Source organism: Antechinus flavipes, chromosome 1, assembly GCF_016432865.1.
Source record: "Antechinus flavipes isolate AdamAnt ecotype Samford, QLD, Australia chromosome 1, AdamAnt_v2, whole genome shotgun sequence".
Classification (NCBI taxonomy): Eukaryota; Metazoa; Chordata; class Mammalia; order Dasyuromorphia; family Dasyuridae; genus Antechinus; species Antechinus flavipes.
The window spans coordinates 569,229,076-569,244,492 of record NC_067398.1 but is presented as its reverse complement, the minus strand read 5'-3'; the positions used below and the strand labels follow the sequence as shown (position 1 = coordinate 569,244,492).

Below are 15,417 nucleotides of genomic sequence, written 5' to 3'. Positions count from 1 at the left end.
AATAGAAGATAACCTATAGTGAAGAGAGGAAAGTTTTCTTAAGGATAAGAAAAGGTGGCAAACAAGACCAGAATGAAAATGAACTTTCGTTTAATTTTCCCAATAGCTTTCCACTTAACTTGGAAACAGTCCTTCAGTATGAAAAGTTTAGATTTATGTCCTGAGGAACTGCAGCTAATTGCTTTGCTCTTTCACAATCTTTCCTTACCTTAGTAGTAATCAGACTATTGGCTCTCATTGCTGTCACTAGCTGTACTCTTCTATAGAAAAAATAACTAACTTGATTCCTCCTAATATATTGTACTGAATTTAATAGGATTTCCTGAGGATAAAAAATCAGGTTTTTATTAACTTAGTCTAATATTTAACTTGATTCGTGTCATTTTAAATCACTTTTACTCTCTCTCTCATTCTTCCCTTCTATGTGCAAGCATACTCAAGTCACCTTTAGTCTTAAGTAAACTTTACTTTTATATCCTCAACTCTTAGAATTTATTTACAAAACCCACCTACCCCCATCAAACTTTTGTACATCTCCATATGTGAGTGTGTGTGTGTGTGTGTGTGTGTGTGTGTGTGTATTTGTGCCAATCCAGAACTAAGTTCTCTATGTAGCCATTTCAATTCAGTCCCCCACTGGAGAAGTTTCTTTGTTATTTTGTGTGTTAGATCTATGAGTGCTGAAAAATTAGCACTCTTATTCAGTGGATTATTTTTACATTTTTTATTAAATTTCCTATTATTTTGTTTCTTTCTATCTTTTGGGGCCCATTATTGTTGTTTCCTTTTAGTCATTTCAGTTGTATTCAACACTTTATGACCCTATTTGGGGATTTTCTTAGCAAAGGTACTGAAGTAGTTTGCTGTTCATTCCTCCAACTCACTTTATAGATGAGTTAACTGAGGCAAACAGGGTGAAGTGATTTTCCCAGGGTCACATACATAGTAAATATCTAAGGGCAGATTTGAACTCAGGAAAACTCAATTCCTAATTCCAGGACTAGTCTTTGATCCACTGCACTACCAAGCTACCCTTTTTGGGCCTTAGGAATTAGGATATATGTTAATTTCATAAAATCACAAAGTTACCTTACATTTATACAATCCAGTGCACTGCCTAATAAATCCCATTTTTAGCATGCCTAAAATCCACAAAAGTTGTTTAAATGTGTACATGACAGGTTGTTTTATGTAATTTTATCAAAGATAATCAGTTAATTAGGTTTTATTACCTACTTAATAGATATAGGGCCATTTTAAGAAACAAATTATAAATCAACCTAAAAACAATTACCAAACTACATTTCAATAAATGCAAAATAATGTGTCCAAATATATCTGCTCTAGGGGGAGTCAAGAATACAGAAGGTTTTTTTGCACTAAACTGCATGCAAGCCTGTTAACACTGAAGACTACTTTTCTTCACTAGGGCATATAGTCCTTGATGTTGCAATTAGAATAATGGCATGTATCCTACAGGTGAGTTATAAATATTAATTTGTAAAAATAAGCATAATAGTGCTATTTTATAACCACAACATAATATTTCATTCATGTTGCAGGCAAGGAATATTAAAAATAGAATGGTGAAGCAGCATTTCTGCTTTAGAAACAGCAGTTCTGAAAGTTGTCCTATGTTTTGAAAGGATTGAAGTGAGCTTTTTAAACAAGGCTCTTTTTTGTGTATTTTTGTTGTGACTAGAATATGACAATTTGTATAGACTATTGGAGATTCTCATGTTATGTGTCAAAAATACTGCCATAACCAAATGAACACACATATGTAGGTGGATGAGTTGACAACACATATTTCATTCATTTTTTCTTCCTCATTCTATTAGATCCTTCCCCCATCAAAAAAAAAAAAAAAAAAAAAGATTGATTCTTATATTGTACTTCATATGGTACACAGCATTTTCTCTTAAAGTCCTATAAAGTTTAATACCAATCCAAGTATAAAACTTTTTCTGTGTTTAATCTCCTATAGTGTTTTACCTCAAATAAACCTGCAATATTTTACTTACCTCTGTGAGATAGCCAAAAGTTTGCTCAGCTGTTTGAAGCAGCAGTTTCCGGGTTACCCAATCTAATTCTAAAGAGGGAGGAAAAGAAATGAAGCTTTCAATGATTTCAGTATGAACTGAAAGAAATTATTGATACGTCAAAAAAATGATCATATAGACTTTGTCATTACTAAGTTATTTATCAAGTCAAATGAATAATTATCAATTTATATCTAAATGCCATTCTAAATTATTAATCCCATTTATCCAAAGAGTGAGCTAGATTATTTTCTACAAGACATTATCATAGTGAATTACAGCTACTATAATTTTAGAAGTAGAATCTGAACTACAGAAGGTACTTGCTATCTTCTTAACCTCATTGTTTGGGACACAATAATAATAAGCTAAAGCCAAAGTGTTTTGTTGTTGTTGTTTGTTTTGTTTTGTTTTATGCTCATCCAGGTTTTCTATTTTCTCAGAGAGAAAGTTTTTCTCCCAAGATGGTAAGTCATCTAATGTGGATGAAGCAACACAAATGTATCAATGTTAGTTGAAAAATAAAACAAATATTACAATTGCATACCCTCCTAATAATAATATATTAAGTATATCATATATTGAGTACTGTGTATATCAGGTATATTGTATACTGAAGACAATATTGGTAGACAGTGATATGTTGGAGATGTCATGGAATTTGGAAAAAAATACCTGTGAATATTAATTATGATACTTTGTAATCTTGGGCAAGTTTGCTCTGGGGCTCAATTTACTAATTAGTAAAATAAAAGATTTTAACCCAATAATTTGCAAGGTCCCTTTTATCTCTGGACTTATGACACTATCATTATCATTACATAGTTTTCCCAAAGTATCAAATAATCATTAAGGACCCAATAGTTAACACAATTATTCCACTTGGAGAAGGTAAGATCATGAAAAATTGAATATAGACATGTGGATGAATGAATTGGAAAGCATCTGCTAGAGGAAAAACAGAAAAAAAAAGAAAGAAAATCTAAAATATGTATATACATATATGTGTGTGTGTGTGTGTACACATACATATATAGAGATAGATATACTACCCTATTTCTAATAAATGATAAGAAATTCCATTTAACTCTTACTCTATTATAATATTATAGGATAATCTTGCATTCTTGAAGGCTGATGACCCCAAAAATGTCAATTAACTTTCTGTAGTACAAACTTCTTAATTTGTAAAATAAAATGGTTGTATTCTTGGACTTCTAAGTTATCTTTTAGCAATAATATTAATAGATCCCTATGGAGTCTTTCCATGTATGCTTCATAAGCATATTAATAGTCTTAGAATAGGCTTTTGTATAACAATAAATCATAAATGGTTTTAGGATTAGTTTTTTTTATAAAATCAGAAACTTTAGAAAGACATCAAAAATAATATCAAGTATCAAGAAAAAATGTGGATAAGAAGAAAAGATTATGGTCATTCTATTATGCTTTGTTTAAACAAGAGGACTATTACATAATAAGTGAACAAAAGGAAGATATTGACTCTATAAGAGAACTTGAAAGATGCAAAAATTATACTAGAATGAGATGATCAAAGGAGTAGAGAGACTCCTCCAATTAGCATACAACTGATCTTCATGTGAAGCAAAGATATATAGCATTCAAGAGTAAAACTAGCACTTGCAAAATACTATGGAGGATGACAGAGAATAGAAATAGTAGTGCCCCTCAAAATAATGAAAAGCTGTTAATAGCAAAATGAGACTAACAAAGAAGATGATGTGACCCATTTAAGCCACCTTGGAGAATATTTGAATAATAAATCAAAAAGAACAAAGTGACATAAATGACACATAAGTGAAAGTGACACATAAATGATATTATTTCTATTAGCATCTATTATTATCAGCATCAAGAATTAAATCTTGTTCACGAGGAAACACAGTACCAATGAAGTACTGTCATAAAATCTTTTATTAGATCATCAGTGCAGGAATCAAAGATATCTTAGATGAAAAAATGAGAAGAAAACTGGTAGATATTCCTAGTTAATTGTTTTAAAAAAGACCATTTTCAAAATTATACAGCTAAAATAATTAGCAGATAATATTCTGTTTCATAACATATTTTATTAAAAATAAGAGCCACATCAATTCTGGATGCTATATGGATCAGTTGACTTCAAATAATAAAATAAAGATTTAAAAATTCCCCTAAAATAAGGTATTTACCACACAAATATTTAAATAATATTTAAGAATCTATGAAAGATATTATTATTGAAAAGATTGTCTTCAACTATATTCTGAGCATTGATTTTGATAAAGCCATAAAACAGGTAAATATGTCTACTAATAATGTTCAAAAGTGTTTTGGAGAATGTCTTATGTAGAAATCAAATTGAAGGATTTTCTAATGATAAAATTTTATAAATGTATTTATTCAAAATGACTTCGCTCTAATCATATTAAAACCTAGAACAATATAGAGCATCATCAAATAAATGTCATTCAAAAGAGATTTCTCTAATCATAAGCAAATGAGAAACAAAATAATTGATAAGCACATATTATCCAGATAACTGTTTTGTTATTAAATAAGTACCCAGGAAAGTTAGTACATAAGCTTGTTTGTGTGTGTATGCATTTCTGCACAGACATATTTATCTTGATAGGTATTGATGTTGGACAGTGAACTGGACCCAGAACTGATTAACTGATTGGATTAAATGGCATTTAAGGAATTGTGCAGTACTTTCAATAATCCCGAGCTTCTTAAAAGAATAAAATATCTATCTATCTATCTATCTATCTATCTATCCATCTATCTGTTTATCTATCTTTATTGACAACATTTCCTTGGTGAAATTATATAGCTGTAAATCAAGGGATACCAAGATATGTCCAAGGATAAATAAAAGATATAGAATTTTAAAAGTCTGTAGTTTGTTACCAATAAGGGTATATGAGAAATGATATAAAAGACAATCACAGAGAAATGTATGATCAGAAAAAATTGGGAATTTTTCCAAATTTTAAATTTTTGAAATTGCAGAAAAATTTGCAATAATGTTGTAAATCATCTTATGAATACTAATCATATTACATCAATGCACTAGAACCTATATCTTTATTCCTATATATATGTGTGTGTGTGTATATATATATATCAGAACAAAAGAAAAATGTTGTATCCAACTGTTGTGTACAATATCATATATTGTTGTATTCAATTTTTAACCTTTACCTAAGTTCAATAATAGTTTTTGTGCAAAGATGAAAAATTGATATTAATGGAGTGCAGAGAGGATGATAATGAACCCGATGGAATGAATTAATATTGCTTTTTGGATATAATCATGTTTCCGCCTTTTTTGCCCAACACTTGAAAAGCAGAATTTCCCCCATACTGTGCAAGTCAAAGTGATATGATATTGTATTACCAGTTCTATGTTTGTATTAATTTAATATTTGGGTTTGAAGATTGATGTCTCTTTGTAAGATTTTAAATATTTAATAGAGAAAAAATTATCTAAAATTACATGGTGGATTATATTACTGAGAATTTTCACAAGGTAATTGACAGTCTGGTGGACAAATCTGGCTGTCACTCTTCTCATTTATTTTAAATCAGAATTTGGAAATCTGAGATCCTGAATAATTCTATGGTCAGTACTGAAGAGTAAAGGCAAGCTATCTATGTAATATATATCACAATAAGAAACCTCCACAAAACAAGAAATTATAATTTAGTAGAAACCACTCTTCGTTCAGGAAACAATGTTGATGGATCTTTCAGAGAATTTTTCATTTTTTTTTTTTACAAAAAACAGTGCCTTTTATTTTATCACAATATTTGGTTAGATAACATAAAAATTTCTCTTTGAATACTACTTTCATTTATGGATGATTCATCATGCTTATATTGATATGGTGCAGCTAGGTGATACAGTAGATAGAGCAGCACCAATCTTGGAATTAGGAGAACCTGAATTCAAACTCAGCCTTAGACAACTGACACTTACTTTGTGACTGTGGGCAAGTCACTTAACCCCAATTGCCTCTCAGAAAAGAAAGACACAGCATGACTTTTATGGAAATGTTTTATCTAACTTCATAAGTGATTTCTTAATGAGTCCTGGGAGTGGAGATAAGGGAGAGAATCTGGAACTCAAAAGTTTTGAAAACAAATATAAAACATATCTTAAATATAACTGGGGATAATAAATAAAAAGAAGAAAGAAAGAATGAAAGAGAGAAATGAAGGAAGGAAGAGAAGGAAAAAAAAGAAGGAAGGAAGGAAGGAAGGAAGGAAGAAGGAAGGAAGGAAGGAAGGAAGGAAGGAAGGAAGGAAGAAGGAAGGAAGGAAGGAAGGAAAAAAAGGAAGAAGGAAGGAAAGAAGGAAGGAAGGAAAGAAGGAAGGAAGGAAGGAAAGAAGGAAGGAAGGAAGGAAGGAAAGGAGGGAGGGAGGGAGGAAGGAAGGAAGAAAGGGAGGAAGAGAGGGAGGGAGGAAGGAAGGAAGGGTGGGAGGGAAGGAGGGAAGGAAGGAAGGAAGGAAGGAAGGAAGGAAGGAAGGAAGGAAGGAAGGAAGGAAGAAGGAAGGAGGGAGGGAGGGAAGAAAGAAGGAAAAGTGAGAGGAAGGCAGAGAAACAGAGAAAGCAGGAAAGAAGAAAAGAAAGAAAAAAGGAAAAAAAGGAAGAAAGGAAGGGAGGGAAGAAGGAAGGATCCAGAGGAAAGGAAAGAAACAAGAAAGTCTTTGAAGCTCCATTTTGTCTTTGAATCTACCTAAGTGATGGTCAAAGAGGAAGTACTTAATATATGTTTATTGAATTGAATTGAAATTGAAAGCAGAGGAATTGAATTTTTTCAAAACACACATATACACATATATATATATTCATATATATGTATATGCTATGAAGATGTGTGTGTGTATAAACCATTTATATATGTAAGATTAGTACTGGATAAATACAAATATAGAATAAGAATGATGAGAAGATATTTCTAAATCATAACCAGATCAAACTTTAGTGTTATATTACAAAAGAAATGGATTAACAGAGTATATGACACACAAGAAAAAAAAGGTAATTTCTGCTATACACATCCTGTCTTTGACCCTAGCTGGTTGACAAGTCATTCAAATTTTTTTGAGTAGCAGAATCTCTTAAGTTTTATAAAGAACTTTGTAAATTATTGTTATATAAATCTAATTTATTATTATCATTATCATTACTCATTAACACAAGGCATTTTGTGACTAGACATCATGTGAATATGGATTCATAAACACTTCTGTATTTGAAGCCTATCTCTGCTATTTTCTATTCATGGGATTAGGGGTCAATCTAGTCATGTAACCTTTCTGATCTTAGGTTCTTCATCTTTAAATAGTTGAGTTAACTGGCTTCAGAGGTCCCATAGAATTCTAGATCTTTGATCCTATGTTATTTTGACATCATATTTTGAAATACAAAGAAATAAAGAGTGAGTTAAAAATTAAAATTTAAAATTTCTTATCTCTCCTCTCTTTTATAGCCAAACTCCTAGATAAAAATACCTACCTTCACTATCTCTATCTATTTTCCTCTCACTCACTTTTTAACCTTTTGCAATCCAATCTCATCTCACAATTAAAATCTATTTTCTCTAAAGTTATCAATGGCCTTTCAATTATTAAATCTTTTCTGTTCCTCCTGTTCCTCCACTCATCCAATGTATTTGACATTGTTGACCAGTCTTTCCTGGCTACTCTCTCCTCTGTGGTTATTTTCTCCTGGTCAGTCTCTTAATTTTCTGGCTGCTTCTTTTCAGGTGTTTTGTTGTTGTTTATTCATCATACATATCATTCGCTCTATCTATAACTGTTCCCTAAGACTGTGGTAGGTATTCTCTTTCTACTCTCAGTGACTTTATCAGCTCCATTGTATTTAATTATTACCTCTTAAGTAGATGATTCCAAGGTCTATATATCCAGCTCCAGTTTTGTTTTATTTGTTTTGGTTTTGGTTTTGGTTTTGGTGAGTTTCAAAACTACAGCAACAATTAAATTACATTTTGAATATTTTAACTGAATATCCTGGAACTGTCCCAAAATTAACATGTCTGAAACAGAACTTACTATCTTTCTTTCCTTTCCCCAACCCCACCAAACACACACATTTTTTTAATTTCCTGTTTCTTTTGAAGTCACTGAGTCAACCAGTTAATAATTATTATGTACCAGGCATTGTGCTACTGCTCTTCAATTCTTCTAGGATCATAACACCTTGGTATTTGTCCTCATTTTCAAATAGTTCCCAAATCTTCTCTTTTCTACTTGCACAATTTCTTTTATATCTGATCCCTTCTTTTCTTTTATAACCATCACCTTAATTTAGGCCTTCATCACAGTTTGCCTAAATATTTATAATAACTCTAACTGGTATGCCTGCATCAAGTGTCTATTCTCCACAAATTTGCCAAAGTGATTTTCTTTAAGCAAAAATCTGACTAAGATTTTTCCTTCATTCACAACAATTTCTGTGCCATCCTACTGCCTATTGAGTAAAATATATACTTCTTTGTTTATTCTTTAAAACCCTTTACAATCTGACCCTAATCCTAATCTTCCCAGTCATACTGATTATTATTCTTTTCCATTGCCATTACTGTATAATTTTTTATATTATAAAAATATAAGTATAGAGGAAGGAAAGAATAAAATAAATTATACATAGGAAGAAAGAAAGAATATATCTCCCTATAAAACGAGACAAAATTGAGGAGGCATAAATGATAAATGCCATATTGTGAAATCTCCATTAAGATACCAAAAATTTTATGGAAATGTTTTGTATAACTTCAAATGTGCTGCCTTAAAGGGGGTTGACATTGGGAAGAAAGGGAAAGAATCTGGAACTCAAAGTTTTAAAAACAAATGTAAAAATTATTTTACATGTAACTGGAAAAATACAAATATTAAATAAAAATTAAAAAAAAAATTTAAACAGATACCAAGAAAGTTAAATGTTAAAAAGCTTGAAGGGTAAGAAAATAAAGTAAGTAAGAATGAAAATAAGAATGAAGGAAAACTTAAAATAATTAAGCAGTAATGTAACAGAGAAACTGAGATTTGAAGTAGAATCTGGTAGTTGAAAAAGGGAACTTGATTGATATTAGAAAAAAATGATAAAGTAGTAATGATAAAAAGCATTTTGTAAATCCAGGTATAAAGTAGGAGAGACAGCCTAGATAAGTGCATGTCTATGTTCCCTGAGGGGAAACTGCTAAATATTGGCAGCAAGGCTTCCATTTGTGCTAGCACAAAGTAATTTCCTTCCCTTGCTAGAAGTCTGATTTAATCATAATATGAGGAACTTTCAATGCAAAGAGGAATAACTTTCCCTTAGACCTCAGACATTCCATCTCTTGCTATACCTGTCCCTTAATTGGTGATGGTGTGAGAAAAAGAAAGGAAGAAAGATAGTGGAAGACAATACTTCTATCTTTCAATAGATGTTTGATCTCCTATATAATATCCAGCTTTCAAAGGGCAGAGTTAGTAAAGCAAGCAGGGCTTTCAGTCTGTCCATGTACTTTCCATACCATGTTGCGCTTGTCTCCAGCCCAATTTGTAGCCTCCTCTGAGAAGAGTAATAGCACAGTCCTTGTACTCAATGATGAACATTCTCATACCTGCTCATACCCAGACATTCCAGTAATCAGTCTGAAAACCTTTTAGTCATCATCAAAACAACACTTGCCTACTTGATTCCTTATTTTCATTCCCTTTAACCTTCCCACACCAAAGTTTTCAACTGCACTTTGGAATGTCTTTCATAAGCCACAAACTTCCCTTTATCCTTCATCATTTTCTCTCCCACTTCTTCCAACTTCTAACTATTATAAAAAACTAGATTCCCCAATAGTACAGCCTCTGTGGCCACCCTCAGCACTAATGACTACTTGTATTCATTTTTCTCATGTCACTGGTCAAGGTAAGGGAATTGGAATAATTCTTGCTCCTCATTGCTAATTCTAAGTTCTCTCCCACCTCCAATACTGAGGTATCTCTCCTATTGTATTATGCATGCAATTCATATTTATTACTCAGACAAAATCCTGGTAACTTATAATATAGACCTTTAGGTCACTCTCATTCCTTCGTCAATGATTTTCATTTCTGGTTTACATTTTTTTCTCTTCCTCATTTCCTGATCTCCTACTTGGAAACTCCATTATACATACTCATTCTCTCAAACCTCATAACCAATCAGTTCTTCAACTTATATTCTATGATTTACTCCTATACCTCACTTGAATTATACACAAAAATGCTCATATCCTTGATCTTTCCACCCACAAATGCACCACAAACTCCTTATCTGACTATTTTCAATAGGCTTTCTACCTCTTCAGTTGCCTTCCATTACTAAACTGTTTTCTTCATTAAATCTCATTACCTTCAGTCTTCTAACCTCTTGATTCTCTCTCAGGTAATGATCCTTTCATTAGCAACTATCTCCTTTTTTCCCCTATCTTGATCTATTGGAGAATCAGTTCAGCTTTTCTTCTCTTGACTCAGTTCCCTTATTATATTTTTATTTCACTCTGCCAAGCCTCAACTCTTGGATCAAACCCACCACCTGTTATTTTCTCTCCTGCAAATGTGTGGCTAAATGATTATAAAGAAATTACATAGGCATTCAGATTTGGTATACAAGAAATTTACATTGCACAAACTCAACTGGGCTCTCACTGCTGCTTTATAATTCTATTATGCCTTCCTAATCAACTGAATATCCCTTTCTCCACAGCATCTCTTTAGATCTTTTCATTCCTACTTAAATTTCTCATTGGTCTCTTCCTTCTTATCCTCTTTTCTCATATTTTACCCCAAAAATTTGAGATCATTTGCTATAATTGAGGCTAATTACCACTCTCTACAAACTCCCTCTACCTCCTTCTTCATCTTACATTACTTATTGCTTTCTGCTACTATCCTGTCCTTTATTCTTGTCTTATATACAATGGCTTTAATATTTACCAAAGCTAACTCCCCCAGAAGTAATCCTATTCTATTCTATACATTTTTCTCCAACAGAATTTCTTCCTCTGTCATCATTACTCTACTGCTTATTTTCAGTTTCCTCTTGTCTAATGGCTTTTTCTCTATAGCCACAAATATGCTCATTCATGTCTCCCCAATCCTCACACTTTCACTTGATCCTTCATCTTCATTAATCTATCTTTTAATCTATCTAATTTTCCATCCTCTATCATACTATACATCTTATGTCCTTTGTGACTAAACTACTTGAAAAGGACTTCTATAATAGGTGATTCTATGTTATGAGTTCAAATGTGGGGCCCCACGTTGGGCGCCAAAATGTTGTGATCTAGTTCAGATGGATCTGAATTGGTCCCTGTTCGGGTGCCAAAATGTTATGAGTTCAAATGTGGGGCCCCACGTTGGGCGCCAAAATGTTGTGATCTAGTTCAGATGGATCTGAATTGGTCCCTGTTCGGGCGCCAAAATGTGGTGAGCTTTTTCTTCTCAAAACACAGCCAGGTGATAAAAGTTCAGATCTTTTATTATCTCCAATATAGCCCAGTTAGCTTAGAGGCCTATCTCTCTGCTTGGTTCCAAGAGCTCTCTCCGAATGTCGCCAAATCCAAAGGTCTGGTCCTTCAGCCTCTGCCTCTGCTTTCTTCAGCCTCCAACCAGCTCCACTCTTCATGTCATTCCAGTGAAATCTCGACTTGTAGCTTCTTCACTCTGAAGAACTTCCTTGACTGGCCCATTGAAGCTCTATTTATGCTAGTGATCTCTGGCCCAAAGAGCTTCAAGGGAGGTGTGAACTCATTGAACTCCAATGAGTAAAGGTGTGAACACAAGCCTTGTATTAATTAGTTCTACTTAGTACCTTGTTTCAGGTTCTGCCCAAAACATCTTCTTGTAAGATTAGATCAACTCTAATTAGTTAGCAGTTAGTAAGGATTCCAACAATTCTACATCCTCATAGTTTCTCACACCCTTTATAATAGAGTTTTTGACCTTACCATCTCACTGAAATTGTTCTCTCCAACATTTTAACTATTAATTATTTAATAATTAATCATTTTTGAATTAGCAAATACAGTGGTCTTTTCTGAAACTTCATTTGTTTATCACCCTCTTATCTTTGTTGCTCTTTACTCTACATTTTCTTGCCTATTTCTCCTCACAACTATTTGGCCACTCTTTCAGTAGCCTTTGTTGGATCCTCTTCCAATGAATGTCCTTTAACCATAAGTGTCTCTCAGGGTGCTGTTGTTTATTCTGCTTCTATATTATTTTGCTTGGTGATCACATCAATTGCCATCTCTATGATGATGACTCTCAAATCTACCTTTCCTGCTCCAGTTTTTCTGCTGATCTACAATTTTATATGTCCAACTGCCTTTCAAACATTTTTGATTGGACGTCCAGGCTTAAGCTTCACATGTCCAAAATGGAACTCCTTATCTTCCTCCCAGCCCTGTCTTTCCTGTTACTATAGAGAGCATCCATACAGAATCTCAGGCTCCCAACTATTTTTCATCGTTCATTCCTTATCTCTCTCAATTCTTATAACAAACCTGTTGCTAAAGTCTATTGATTTGCCTATTATCTCTTGAATATGTCCCTTCTCTCTCCTAAAACTACCACTACTCTGACATAGGCTCTCACCAATTCACTCCTGGACTATTGTAATAGCCTACTAATGGGTCTGACTACCTCACATTTCTCTTTACACTATATTGAAAGCCCTTTATTAATTTGACTGCCCCTATTTTCCAGTCATTTTATGTATTACTTTCCATTTGGGGCAAGACTTCCAGGGGTGGAGCCACAATGGCAGAGAGGACATACATTTCTTTCTGACCTTCTCATACAAATCTCAGACTAATTAGCAAATTCAGCCTCTGAATTAGTTCTGGACTGGTAGAATCCACAAATATTGGGAGTGTGACAAATTACTAGCAGAAGATAATTTCAAAAATTGCCAGAAAAGGTCTGTTTTAATCGGGAAGAGAGAGGCAGGCCAAGAGCAAGCAGGCTGAGCATAGATGGCAGCACAGACAGCACAGAGTCCCAGGGTGGTGAGGTGGGGCAGATTCCTACAAGGAGGACTCTACCATAGTGTTGGCTACTCTGCCCTGGCTGCAAACCAATAGATCAGCAGAGAAGTTATAAAACATTCAATGCAAAAACAAAAAGTAAATAGTGAACCACAAAGCACCAGAGTCTCACAGGACCTGGCCACACCTACCCAGCATCAGAAGTCAGTCTGTACTGATCCAGAACAGCCACGGCCATTTATAGAGGAACCCAGAGCTTGTAGAAGAAACTTGGAAAACCTCCCCTCACCTAAAAACAGATATTAACTTTTTTTTGAGTAAAAATCAAAGAGAATTCTGAAAATAGATAGTTTTATTGGTGAAAGAGAAGAAAATACCCTGAAGAGACTAAAAGCAGATTGTCTCCAGATGAAGTCCCAAAAGCTGATATAACCTGGTCCCCACACAAGGTTCTCCTACAAGAAATGTTAAAGGATCTTAAAAGAGAGCTAGATGAAAAATGGGGAAAGGAAATGAAAACTTTGGAAGAGGTTTTGGAAAAGGCATATAACTCATTAAAAGATAGATTTGATAAAATGGAAAAGGAAAACTCCCAGAAAAACAGAATTTGTGAAACAGAAAAAGAAAATAATTCCTTAAAAATAGAATTTATGAAATGGAAAAAAATTCCATAGAACAAAACAACTCATTTAAAAATTCAGTTGGACAAATACAAAAAGAAGTAAAAAAGTAAATGAAGAAAATAATTCACTAAATTTCAGAACTGACCAAAGGGAAATGAATGACTCAATGAGACAACAAGAATCAGTCCAGCAAAAACCCCCAAAAATGAAAACATAGACAAAAAATGTAAAATATATAATTGGAAAAACAACTGACCTGGAAAATACATCTAGGAGAGATAATCTAAGGATTATTGGACTCCCTGAAAACTATAATGTAAAAAAGAGCCTAGACACCATTTTTCAGGAAATCATCAAAGAGAACTGCCTGAATGTCATAGAATCAGAAGGTAAAATAACCATTGAAAGAATTCACAAACACCTCCTGAAAGAGACCCCACAATTAAAACACCAAGGGATATCGTGGCTAAATTTCAGAACTATCAGACCAAGATAAAAATATTACAAGCAGGCAGAAAGCAACAATTCAAATACCGAGGAGCCACAATATGGATTGCTCAAGACCTAGCAACTTGCAATTTAAAGGACAGAAAGGCCTGGAATATGATATTACAAAAGTCAAAGGAACTTGGAATACAGCCAAGAATAAATTACCCTGCTAAAATGAGCATCTTTTTTCAGGGAAAAAGATGGACATTCAATGAAATAGGTGAATTCCATTTATTTCTGATAAAAAGACCAGAGCTAAGCAAAAAATTTGACCTCCAAATATAGAGATCAAGAGAAGTATAAAAAGGAAAAAAGAACTCTTAAGCACTGTATTTCTGTTATGGGTATACATAGAGAGTGCATGTATAATCTGATTTTACTGCTATAATATAAAAAAGAAACGTGAGGTGGAAAGGGGAATGTACTGAAAAAAAAGGGGAAAGTGGAGTTAAAATGAGGGAAATTACATCTCAAGAAGAGACAAAGAAAATTTATTATAATTGAGGAAGAGAAGGAAGGGTGATGAACATTTTGTGAATCTTACTCTCATCAGATTTGGCTCAGAGAAAGAATATTACACATATTTGGTTTCACCGAGAAATTCTCTCACACTAGAGAAAAGTGGGTGGGGAAAGGGGAAAAAGGAAGGGGTAGGCTAAACAGAAAACAAAAATAGTAGGGGAAAGATATAAGAAAGGGGGAGGGTCCCTAAAGGGGGAAGACTGTTTGAGGCAAGTAAAGTATTCATAAGTACTCATTAGTAAAATACTGAGAAGGAGGGAAAGGGGAAAAAGAAATAGAAAAGTATAATTTGGGATTAAAAAATGAACTATTAGTTTTAACCATAAATGTGAATGGGGTGAACTCTCCCATAAAGTGTAAGCAGATAGCAGACTCAATTAAAAGCCAGAATTCTACAATATGTTGGTTACAAGGTTACAAGAAATACATTTAGAGCACAGCAACACACACACACACACACACACACACACACACACACACACACACAGTAAAGGTAAAAGGATGGCAGAATCTATTATGCTTCAGGTACAATTAAAAAAAAGGCAGAGGTAGTCATTCTAATCTCAGATCAAGCAAAAGCAAAAAATTGACCTAATTAAAAGAGATAAGGAATTAAACTATATCTTGCTAAAGGGTACCATAGATAATGAAGAAATATCAATATTAAACATATATGCACCAAGTCTTATAGGA

General features: G+C 33.4%; 1 protein-coding gene across 1 annotated transcript in view; it reads right to left on the bottom strand.

Moving 5' to 3' along the window:
* LOC127547401 (cyclic nucleotide-binding domain-containing protein 1-like) overlaps window positions 1-15,417 on the bottom strand; it is a 161,182-nt gene that overhangs the window by 42,238 nt on the left and 103,527 nt on the right. Inside the window, exon 5 of the mRNA XM_051974317.1 lies at window positions 2,025-2,092. Within this exon, the coding sequence (XP_051830277.1) occupies window positions 2,025-2,092 (68 nt within the window). The remainder of the gene's footprint in view (window positions 1-2,024; window positions 2,093-15,417) is intronic.